At 43.2% G+C, this 12,362-nt stretch overlaps 1 protein-coding gene across 9 annotated transcripts in view; it reads right to left on the bottom strand.

The window, feature by feature from the left end:
- The window catches only part of ARHGAP12 (Rho GTPase activating protein 12), a 78,039-nt gene extending 67,129 nt beyond the window's left edge, over nucleotides 1-10,910 (bottom strand). For 6 of the 9 annotated variants that reach the window (XR_014690360.1, XR_014690361.1, XM_084511303.1 and 3 more), the window contains exons 1-2: nucleotides 10,837-10,910; nucleotides 4,453-5,207 (exon numbers count right to left, since the gene is read on the bottom strand). Coding sequence is in view for 7 of the 9 variants with exons in the window: in XM_084511303.1 (XP_084367429.1) it covers nucleotides 4,453-5,121 (669 nt within the window). In the remaining 2 variants the exon portion in view is untranslated. Of the gene's footprint in view, nucleotides 1-4,452; nucleotides 5,208-10,150; nucleotides 10,211-10,779 lie in introns of those variants that run through there. The other 3 variants (XM_084511306.1, XM_084511305.1, XM_084511304.1) reach the window with 3 other exon arrangements.
- Between the last annotated feature and the right edge of the window lie 1,452 nt (nucleotides 10,911-12,362).

The raw sequence follows: 12,362 nt of genomic DNA, 5'->3' as shown, positions 1-12,362 counted from the left end.
ACATACAGACACAAAAAATTGTTGTCTCCATTTAAAAAGTTACTGCAATTCCCACAGAAATCTCTACAGTAAAACAGAAGGATCTCTTTGCGAGATCTTTACTACTCAGAATTAATCAAAGCAAAACAGTCATCCTAGTGATAATCCCCTTTAGCACTTGACAGTTTATGCAATAGTCAATTACTAAAGAGGATGAAAGACAGAACAATCTTTGCAAATGGGTCAGTGTCTATATTTATAATGATTAAAAACAGCCTGCGACTAAAAGTAACTTTTAATGAGCGTAAGAAGTAACACTAAGTCAGAGCAAGTATTTTACTCATACACGTACATAATCACATATATAATCCATGGTTCTTATGACACAGGAGGAAGTTACACTCATGCTCATCACAAAAATTACTGCAGGTAGGTTATACATTAGCGTTGCTGAAAGCAGATTAATTTCTGTCTGCAGCTATTTTACTCCAAAGCACCACCTTTATATAAAAGATAACACCTAATCATCCTTGGCACGATCTCAGAACTCAACCAACTCTTCCCTCTCTGCACACCCTCCCTCAAAACCCGTGAGTAGATTTTACTTGCAAACACTGACCCAAAGTCTTCTAAACCGCTTTTACGTTTTTTCCACTTTTGCTTCAACTCTCCCTTCCTAAGAAATCAGGTGTGCCTAAACACGTGGGTTTTGGGTTTCCCCCACACACCTACACAACAATTATTCTGGCTCTACTACACATCACTAACCTTTCAGTTGCTCTTCTCAAGTATTGTGCCTCCTCTGCTACAAATTTCTCCTCTCAGTTTCCTTCTTTCCCACTGCTAGCATCTCGATTGATTATTTTCTGTGCTTTTCATAGGACCAACACATCATACCTGACACCACTGTCCTAAAATTCTGTTGAAAACATTCATGGATTCTCAGATGTAAGCACAATCAGCGTGCCAGTGATCCCATCTGTGCAATCCTGATCCACCTCATTCAATACCAGTTCTACTGGCAGGTACTATCTCCACCAGATTTAAATCTGGTTAAATTGGAACATTTCCTCTCAAGCCCTGCTTTCTCTAATTACCTCCAGCCTTCCTACAGTTCAGGTCCAGAAGCAAACATCTGATCCTTAGCACACCTTATGCATCTGAGTTACACCCAGCACTTGGAATTTCTTTATACAAAGAGCCAGAAGTATTCATTACCCTTTCCTTTTTTCCTCTCCCTCTTGATCAGATCATTTTGCCCTCATCTTCATTAACTAATTCTTCTGCTCACATTGTCACCTCCCTAACCTCCATTTCATACCACATCTCAGAAAGTCCTTCCATATGCAGTACATCAGAGACTGGATCTTCCAACATTGCCGCAGCCAGCAACTGTATGAGCTGGAGGCTGTTCAGCCACAGAAGCTGTACTTCTTTACTGGAAAGAAGTAGGATAATCTTCAGAAAATAGTGTACCCACCTCATCATACAAGCACTCCTCTGCATCTTGTGCATTCATACTCAGGATACTGAAAAAACACTGCAGGTTGGGAAAGGGACAAAAAAAATTACCATCACCTCAAACAAACCCATTCCTCATTTCCGTGGCTGGCTAGAAACCATGCCACTGGGCTGGGTAAGTTCAAAGGTTCCTTCTCCAAACCAGCTTGACCACAGAAGTACATCCCTTGACTCTCAGGCTACCTCCGTACCAGCTCTGCTGACATCACTGATAACTCCCCTTCCAGCCAGACTCTTAAATCATGAGTCTAGGAAGAAATAAAAAGTCACCCACACAGAGATCCTATCAAGGCCAGTCTAGTCTCTAACCTTACAAATTTAAGAGAAAACACCTGTAGCTTGAAGCTCATCGCAATACAGACAGCATAAAATTGAATTCCACAGCAGGCAGAGGGAAGGAAGAGCCACAGCCAGACTGTCTTGGGAAGTGAAATCCTGTTTGTGTGCAAAAGCAGGGAACTTGATGTTCTCACTACAGACTAAAAAGCAGTAAAAACAGCTTTCTAAGCCATTAATTTCGGCACAGCTGATTTGTACTAAACAATGCGCATTATTGAAAGAATTATTAAAAAAAAAAAAATGGGTCTGTTCCAGAGAAGGCTGGCACTCAGAGAATCTAGACTGAGCTGCAGTGACATCAGTTCTACTACTGCTTTAATCCCTGTGGCTACGAAATGTCAAATATTTTTATTGTATTGAAGGAGCCCATGATTCCACATGAGATGAAATTCCTTCACAGTTTTAAAATAAGACAACTGTGAGGCATACTGAGCACCCGCTCTCAATGTCCGAGGCTGTGATTAGGACAAGTTCCACAGCAGCACATGTCAAACACCGCCATGATTTTCCCTCCAGCTGAAACATCACATTTTTAAGACACAGAATATTAAGCACTGTCAAACCTTCCATTTTCTGACCTTCCTTACAACCCCATGAAGGCTACACACATGTGCATACTTGTTCCACCGAAGTTCACACTTCTAGTGGTAAGGCAGTGGGGTGTGGGATGGAGGAGAAAGGTGAAAAGATTGTGTCACTCTATCAGTACCACAAAGTTGCACAAAAACCAAACAGCAGGCCTGCATGTTAATTACTGCGTGGCAGAATACACCCATGTAACATCAATTTCATCTACTTTAACTAGAAAAGGTAATGCTTATTCAACACAGTAGAGGAAACTGTCTTGAGACACAACATAGACATCACCGTGATAAACTATTTAGAGTAAGATATCCTTTCAAACCATCCCTTAGTATTTTGTCATTCATTCAGCAATCAATTAATCCAACAGCAGATGAGCCACTGCACGTTTCTAAAGTAAATGTCTAACAGTAATCTTATCCTTAGTTCTAAGCAGCTGGTATCAGCTACCATGAGCTAGGACATTGGTTTTCTCCACTTTGTTCATAACAACCTTTACATTAATGAAGTACAAAATGAAACTAAAACTAAAAGCATGAAGAAATAAAAATCAGTAATCCCATTTGTTCCATATTATCCACATTTAAAAAAAAAAAAAAAAAAAGTGAAAGTAAAATTGTTAGAACAGGTAACAGATACCAGAGGTATGAAATCACCTAGCTAGAGAAACTTGGACTTTCAAGAAAGAGGTCAAGAATAGAGTGTGATATTTAAGAATTCCTGATTCTAGGTACTCCAATAAATATCAATATATTACATAATAATATATATTAAGAGTTCATGACTACGTATATCACCCAATCTATCTTGTATCTTTAAGACCTTTCTATACTCACTCATTAACTAAGCAGCTTTGTACGAATTGTGTCTTATTAGCAAACCAGTGCTGATGCACAACTCTCCAAAGTAATATTTTCAGTTTTGAAGTTAGTATCAGCTTTCATCTGAATACCACCCTTAACTGAGACCTGAATCTGGCAAGTGAGTGGCTGACAAATGGGATTTATTATAGTGGTTGGTTTGTGTACAGGCAACAATAAAGCATAAGGAAGTTTAAGAGCAGGGAGTTTTTTAATCTGAGAATTTTAAATTGTTTTAAAATCTCTGTATATTGGGGATTAAAATCTCTGCATTATGCAAATACATAGATATGCACATGTACACACACATCAATACTTCAAGAACAAATCTGGAATTACAACAGACCAATTAGCTTGGTTACCCATACCAGAAGTATGACCTAATTATCTAAATCAGTGTTAATTTTTTTTTTTTTTTTTTTTTTTTGGGGGGGGGGGAGAGGGCAAGGAGGTGTTAAAAAAAGGAAAAAGTAGAAGAAATGACTTCCATTTTACTAAAGAAAACGGAAATCAATGCTCAGTTTTAGCCTGAAGTGGGAGTACATCATTCCTGAGATTCTTCCATACTAATTAACAAAACTCACATGTTTTGAGTTTTAATCCAGTGTAAAGTTGTGGGAAGCAGAATTGGCAAGACTGACTCATTACAAGTCTACAAATAAAATAATCAAGCCAGAAATTAAACTCCATACAAATCTAAGTGTACCATTTTTAAGCTATTAAACCCTCTAGTACGTCAATTCACAGCTCTTTCACTATCTACACACAGATTTAGAAAAAGCTGTCGATAACTAGCACTATTATCTTCCTCTGCTTTCACAAGTCCAAGCGAGTTACTGCAACAGGCTCGCTTCCTCTGGAAGAGAATAACCCAAATTAAGAGTCATCTCAAAACAAACTTAATAAAGAAGAGCTGTTTCTGTAACATTCGATTGTGTGAATTGTAAATGGAATTAATCCCCAAACCAAAGTACTTCTGCAAGTAATAGAACCACGTACGCCAACTGTTCAGACTTCAACAGCTAGTTCATGCTGAGACAGGACACTTTGACATAATCTCAAATTATTACTGAAAAATAAAAAATCAAAACAGTAACGAACCATTATGGTAACAAGGAAAAATGAAGAAGGAAAAAAAACACACATCTACAGAAACCTTTTTTAAGCTTACCTGCACTTGTTCTGTGGAGCTACTACTGAGTTCATCTCCAGATTCTGAATCTTGATGAATTTTTTCTGAGCCTTCTCCTGCTGAATCACAAGATTGTTCATGCAAAAAGCTGGTCTTCTCTATTTCCAAGAACTCTGGGCACGGGAAATGACCCATGGAGATGGTTCTATACTGATTGGAAATCTTGGGAGATTGCAAGTCGTTGTTAAGTTTTCCATTGTTTTGAGTAAGGTCCAGACTCAAACCAAGCGTTTGACCAGGGCTATTGTTTGGTCCCAGATTTTGATTGGCATCTCGAACTAAGCAAGACACTTGAACTGGAGAAGATTTTCCAAAACTAGAAAGCTCTGGTGACTTATTCACATTTTCTGTCGACCTCTGTAATCCATGTGTCAACTTTAAAGCATTATTTGACAGCATTCCTGCTTGCTTAACAGGTGGCATCAGTGCTTTTCGTGGTATTTCCTTCACATACTGTGCTGGCACATAAAAAGGTTTGGAATTTTCATCCCTTTTGACTTGCCACCAGTCATCATTAGTTTTCTTCACTAAGATGTACTTCTCTCCTTGCTTAATCACAATTTTCTTGTCCTTGGCCTCGTACTCATAGTCATACTCCACTTCAATGTACAATTGTCCTGGAAGGATCTTCCCACCCTTATCAGCCATCTCTCTTTGAAAAGATTTCACCTTTTCCGGCAAACAGTAAGCGACATTCTGGTTCAGAAGTGTTATTTTCCTGTTAATAATCAGAGCTGCAAGGAAAAAAAAAAAAAAACAAAGTTATATCTACATAATGAAGTAATTGCCCAAGAGCATTTTAGAAGAAAATAATTTCAAAAATAACCCTTCATATTCAATTTATGTCAACTCAGACAGAGAAATTGATGAAAAAAAAGCAAGATTTTTCAGGTATCTTTCACAGCAATAAAACACCACTGATTTAACCCCCATATTCACACAAGCCTCTTGCTACCAAGTTACATGTTAACCCTGTTGCTTCTATCACTAAACAAGGTTAACCAACACTGGGGGGACTAGTCTGAGTCTCTCTTGCTACCATACAGGCTTAATTTCATATGAAAGTGCGTCACTATACTGGATTTAATATATTTAAAAGAAAAAGATTGTGATTTGCTTATTTTGAGCTGTCCTTCAGTTCACAAGTCCCCTCAGAGCGCTCAGAATTCCTTACAAAATCCCTTAATTCTTCCCCCAGTGCTACACGCCAGCCACCAAGTTCAGCATGGGCTGGCAATCCCTGCCCCACGTGTTGCACGCTGTATACAGGCTCTGCTGACCTCCACCTCAGTGCCAAAACTGATCCCCAAGGAGCTCTGCAACCTCTGCCACATGAGGATGCAGGTCATTGCCTCTACATCTAGCCAGTCTTCAAAAATGCTGATTTACTTGTATAAATTGCTGGTATAACTGCAACATACCATTTTAATGTTAAAACAGTTTCAGATTAAAAGAAATATTGAAAGTTTTAAAGATACTCTGGTTTTAGTGGTTTAAATTCCACATATTTGCTTTGCTCTTAAAAAAAAGCTTTTAGTTTTAATTACTTTTATAGCTTTTAGTTTTAATTTACTTCACAGAAAACCTGATATAACCAGGAGTGATGTGTGCTAAAACAAAGACCAAAAACAATAATGAAAAAGGATTATGAAGCAAAACCAAAAATAAATAATAAAAGGATACTATGTGAAAATTTTGAAAAGGACTTTTTAGCATCCTTTAGTCTAGACAACAAAAACTGTACCATATCCATGGACTACATTTTTTCCTCTAGTTAATCATGTTAACATTGAGGTCATGATTCATGAGTTGGCAAACATCAATCTTAGCAACTTTCACTGCGTTGTGCTCATTTTAAGATACAGTCTCCTAATCTTGGGGAAAAAAAAAAGAAGCATAGCAGTAAACGGGGAAGACCTCTAACATTCAAATAGAGTTTAGGAGAATTCAATAAAATGCTGCCATTTTAACCCCAAAGATTAACAAATAAGTCTCCAAAAGTCCCGCATGTTTCGTGAATGAGAAAAACAATTCCGAAACTCGCTGCTCTGCAAGTTGAGACTTCATGATGAGATTTGGAGTGTTTACCCTGAAACACAGCGGAACTAATGCAATTCCATGCAGGCCCACAGATGCAGGCTGTAAGAGGGACTAAGTGCACAAACAACAAAAGGGACTTCTGGGGAGAGTTGAAGCAGAAACCCCTAGCAGTTCCTCAATTTTTCTTTCACCATTTCTGCTATTTGAGCCGATCCTCGACTACGTTGCGCTTCCCACTTCACTCAATAGAGACAACCCTAAAAAGCTCAAGTACGAAGCTTAGAAAGAACAATCTGTGTTTCAACCATGTCTTCCCTTCTCCCACAGTCCATCATCAACACCCAGGACGCACTTCCTACGGGTAGCTTTAAAGCCACAATTGCTTACCGGCCTCCAAATGGAGTCACAAGATCAGGCTTGCAATTTTATTGCAGGACTTGGCAGAAAGAAAGATGGTACCACATTCAAACAGAGCTGACGAGAGGGACACACAGCAGTAGAAAAGAATGCTCGGATTGTCTGGGGTTTTGTGTGCGCGTTTTGTTTTTTTCCTTTTACTCTCTCCCCCATAAAACAGCACACTGACATTTGCAGCACCCCGGTCTATTTACAGGCTGGGTACAGAACAGCCTACCTGCTGCTCAACATAAATCGGTATTTTTAAGTGCACTTCTGCAGTTGTTTAGCAACTCCAGCAGCAGGTAAACATACCCACTCGCTTCGTAGCTTTGGAAACTCTCGCATAAAAACATTATTTTCCTCCTCGTTACTAAATCTGACTCCTCCCAACACTTCTTCAGCATTGCTACCAATCCCTGTCACAGCTTCAAGGTCATATACTAGAAAAATAGAAGCGATTCCTAGTTACAGTCTACCATTAAGTTATGCTGCCTTGGATATTAAAATGTAAGAAGACAACCCACTCACACTGGTTTTACTTCTCCCAAAAGCTCGTGGTTTCCCACAGGGCTCCCAAATGTTTAAAAGCTTGGAATTTTCATTCTCTTGCCTGCTTCATATAACTATTTAGTGAGAATGCATGCTTACTGTTTATTTTTTTTTTTTCAAGATAGATAGGCTCAATATAAGTTGTATTTTACACTTCAAAAAAGTTAACAGAATTTTAAGAAATAGGAGTTAAATAAAAAATGCAAGAGCTACAAAAATAGCCCTACTCAATTCTGAAGTCAGTTCTGTAACCCCATGCCTTTTCCAAAAAGAAAAAAAAAAAAGGCAGAGTTTTTTGTTCTTTCAGCTGAGCTGCAAAATTATCAAGTCAATAGCAAGCATTTTGTAACACTGAACATAGGATGAAAAGAGACAGGCTGTATTCTGTGGCTGGCCAGCACACTGAAACAGATTTATAAATAGCTCACATCATCGGGATCAAGCGAGGCTCTACTTCTCCACCTCCCCTGAGAGAAACACCTATGGTATAGGTGGGAAATCCTTCTCACCGAGTTTAATTAATAAATATTGACTTAAGCCTCTAAGTCCGCAAACAACTAGCACTGCCTTGATTTCACGGATCCAAACGCAGGAAGTTTTACTTCATTTTTTTCACGCAGCTGTTGCACCACAGGAGACAGGACTGCCTGAACCCTGTGCATAGCCCCGGGGACAGCTTCTGGTGACATCCTCTGAGGACGCACCCGCCTGCCTGCCTCGTGTTACAGAGCCCTGGGAGCCTGGGCTGAGCCTCTACAGCAGAGGGCACGGAAGAATTCAGACCTGAGAGCACAGCAGTGACATCTGGAGCACGTGAGTTTGTTGCTACTGGGCAGCCACGGAAGCGATACGGCAGGTCAGGCCTCACAGCCCCTGAGCTGTTTGCTCGAGCGTTACCTGTAGGGCTGGATGACACCCACGTCGGTACAGAAGGCTGAGGAATCCTAATTAGAGAATGATAGGCATGAAAAAGCCATCGACTGCCACAGAGGACATCTGTAAGCTTTAATACCTTAAATAAAGTCTTAATACCTGGTGAAGAGATTAATAACAATGAATGCCCCCACCTGACAACAAAAACAAGAAAACTTTTCTCAGGAATGCCAAAGATCAGATTCAGGCCACATTTTCCATCTGGCAAGTGAAACCTGAATGCTACAGGTAACGAATTTAAGGTGGGCCACATCCCCACGTAGAAATACACCCTGCCACTTAACTGAGCAGTTGGACTGCCACAAAGACCGAGCATGTTCATGATTACACCTGTGTCTATGTCCCCACATAGACAGGGCCAATGGTTATGAGTTCCCTCACTCAACACCATGCCATGGATCTCTTTGGGCTCCCATTCCTAATGTGAACTGTTCCCAGCTGTTTATCAGCAAAGACCAAGCAAGGTGAGTAACCCACTGTGTTTGCCGAGATCAGCTCTGCCCTGCCAGCACCCAGCCCTGACACCCCCAGCACAGGCACACAGCAGCTCTGCAGCCAGCCTCTGAGCCCAGCTGGAACTGGGGCATTTCTCACCAAACCAAGATCTTTTCTCACCAAACCCAAGCAGCTGCAATGGCAAATTGATCTCTGCTTGGAGTGGTTTGTTCTAGGCATCTTGGCATTTGTTTAGGAGGCCTTTCCTAGGGCAACTGAAACCCTGCAGTTCATCTGCTTGAAACACTCACTCTTAACTGCAGAAAGATTTTCACTAAATTCATCCTGAAGCATGTGCAAATGGACCTGAAAGAAGCACAGCCCCAGCACACACAGACAGACAGAAGCACACAGATACGACCGTGTACAACATGTGTAAGATTATGTTTATGTCATCCCTAACTTCAGCACTACCCCAGAACTCAAGACAAAAATACAAATCAGAAGGTACACAATATAAGTTTCCTACCTCTCCCCAAGTTATTACACACAGAGGAATTTCTTCTGATCTTCGAAAGCCAAGTAATTACAGAAAAGCCTTTTTGGTATATCTCAAGTCCTTCTCTTCTATATTTGTCTTGGGGGAGACTTACCACAACTATGTAATCACTTACTTACTAATACAAACACAGCAAATTACTGAATACAAAACACTGAGGATATTAATTGATCTCCTTAAAATTCTTCCTGTGACCTTGTTCATGATGTCCTACAAAGTAGCAGCAGTTGACTCGCGCCATCTTTTTCCATTTTCAGCATCAAACTTCACCCACTACTGAAATGAACCCTTCTGGGGTGCTGCTGCAGAAATAAACCCAATTACTGAGGCTAAATTGAGATAAATTATTATTGGTTTGGGCCAGATGAGATAAACTGGCTGCAGTTCACTAGATTCTGTGCTTCTGCTTCTCCACTGGCAGCTTTCTCAGCACTTTTGGATGTATCACACGATGGTTTCTGGGCAGAACAACCCCACAGCAGCCCTGTCTGTCCCAATCTCTCCCCGCTGATGCTGCTTTTCTCCTGGGGACCCCTTCCAGCCACCTCCTCGGTGGACCTGGTGGGTCAGACGAGCAGCCAGCACCCAACCAGCGCCTGCAAAAACTACTGCCTGCAAAGCCTGCGCTTGCGGCCCGCTGAAATCGTATAAAAATAGATGCCAAATGCAAATGCGACCAACAAACACAGACAAAACATGCACAACGTGCAGGCTCCTGAAGACGAGCTCGCTCCTGCGCTGCCTCCTCGCAGGGCTACCTACCGCCAGGTTAGAAATCAAGCACAAGCGCGACGCGAAGCCGCTTCCCGGAGCTCGGACTTCCTTAAAAATTAAAAGGCTTAATAAGTAACCATTTAACAATCGCCTACTGACTCAGAGCCCTGCACAAGCCCTGGATCTCAGGCAGCTGCCCAGGGCCACTGCTGGGGCTCCTGCAGCACCCCCCGCCACCCCACCTGCCCTCACCGTGCGCCTCGCACCGGGCTCGCCCCCCGCCTCCAAACGGCTCCAAAACCCTGCCGGGAGAGGGGCGAAAACCCCAAAAAAAACAAAACGGAGAGGGGGTGAGGAAGGGTAAAAAGGGGGTGGGGGGGAGCCGGGGAGAGGCAGCGCCGCGCTCCCTTTGTTTGCAGCCCGGCTGCGGCTGGCGCAGGTGAGGGGAGGCTGCGCCCGGCGGCTCGGTACGGCCCGGTACGGCTCGGTTCGGCTGAACACGGCTGGGTTCAGCCCGGCCCAGTTGGGCACGGCCCCGCAGCGCCCAGGTGCGCCTCCCCGCTGCCTCCCCGCTGCCTCCCCGCGGCCCGGAGCCGCCTCCCCGGGATGGCGGCGGAGCGGGGCGACGCCGTGCCCCGAGCCCTCCCGGTGGCGGCGGCACGGCGGCACCTCCCCACCTTCCTCCACCACCTCGTCGTCGTCGTCGTCGTCGTCCTCGCCCCGCAGCCCCTCACCTGCCTCAGGGTGGCGGCGGGCCCCGATCCGGCGGCTCCGCTCCGCTCCGCTCCGTGCCCTCCCCTCCCGGCCCGCCCCGCTCCCCGCCCCGCTCCCGGTCCCGGCCCCGCCTCGCGTCACGTGCCGGGGGCGGGCGGGCCCCGGGACGCCGCTGGGGCCTGGCCCGGGGCAGCGCGGGAGGGAGCGGGAGGGGGGGGGGGGCGCGGCCTGAGCATGGCGGCCGTGAGGAGAGGGAGGGGGGGAAGGGGGTGTTCGTCAGGGGGCACCTGTGGGAAAGATACGCGGTGTTTGGAGTGAAATAATAAAAATATGCATCCCTGCTTGTTCAGAGTTTGTGTGGTGTTTCTTACTCTGCCAGTCAAAACTGTCACGCGGCCGGTTTGGGGCTGTTTACGTGACCTTCGCGGTGTTTTCAAATTGCGATTTATCTCATCGTTTCAAAAATAATAGTATCTACTCCTCCTTGAAAGCATGAGCTGAGTGTAACCCACACGGGGATCTGTGGGGATCTGCAAACATCCTGAAGCAACGTCACTGAGGCATGTAAACTGTGCTCTGTTCCTGTGATCCAGGCTCACCTTGGCCCAAACTTCTTTGTTGATAATTTTAGCACATAGAATACGGAAGGAGATGGTAAAATCCTCAAGAAGTGGGAAAAAGGTTTTGTTGAAGGGAAGGAAAGGCAGTGAGAAGAGAGCACCTGAGGGGTGCAGGCAAGAGAAACAGACTCCACTTGAGGAAAAGAGGAGCAGAGGCTGTAACTGAGGGGGAAAAAAATAGAAAAATGACATGAGTCTGTATAAATGAACATGTGGACACATTTTCATACTGAATCATATTTCCAGTAATTACATTTCCCTGCAATTTTGTATTTGGTGATGTGTGACAACATGCAAGACAAGTGGTAAACAGTGCAAACACCTTAAAGGTTTGCTTCTATGTATCTCAGCCTGAATACTCATGCAAGTGTCCCCCTTGACACCAAGGATTGTTTGACTTTGGGCTAACTGTTCACAGAACATCATTAAAATCCTGTGAAGTCTGCTGATGGAGCAAGGCTGGTACCACTCTCACACCTCCTTTCAGAAGTTATTCACAGTCCAGAAAAACAGTAGAGACTACTATTTCTATCGCAAGGGAAACAACGTCTTTTATGCAGATGTTCATGATTTATCCTTAAAAGGTGAAAGAAACTCATCAAATAGTTTTGTATTCATACCTAGTATTTTTTAAATATACGTGTGAAAATAAATGCACGGTAGTTCCAGATACAGCGTTCAGTTGGATGTTTTTGTCTACAAAGATTCAGTTCGCATGCCCGGTTTTGGGGTAGAAAATAATATACTTAAGACACCTGGGTATTTCTAGGCAAGCTGACTACATTTTACCTACTGACATGCCTGAGGTATGCATAAAAGCATCTCAAAAATCAGCCTTAGTAACCACATTGTAATTATCCTTTCTTACTGCCAGGGCTTCGCTGGAGTGCTGCAGGATATGGCATTAGTGATTCAGAATGAGGCAC

Source organism: Aythya ferina (assembly GCF_964211825.1).
Source record: "Aythya ferina genome assembly, chromosome: 2".
Taxonomy (NCBI): domain Eukaryota; kingdom Metazoa; phylum Chordata; class Aves; order Anseriformes; family Anatidae; genus Aythya; species Aythya ferina.
The sequence above is the reverse complement of the archived record's forward strand: the minus strand, read 5'-3'. Positions and strand labels throughout refer to the sequence as shown.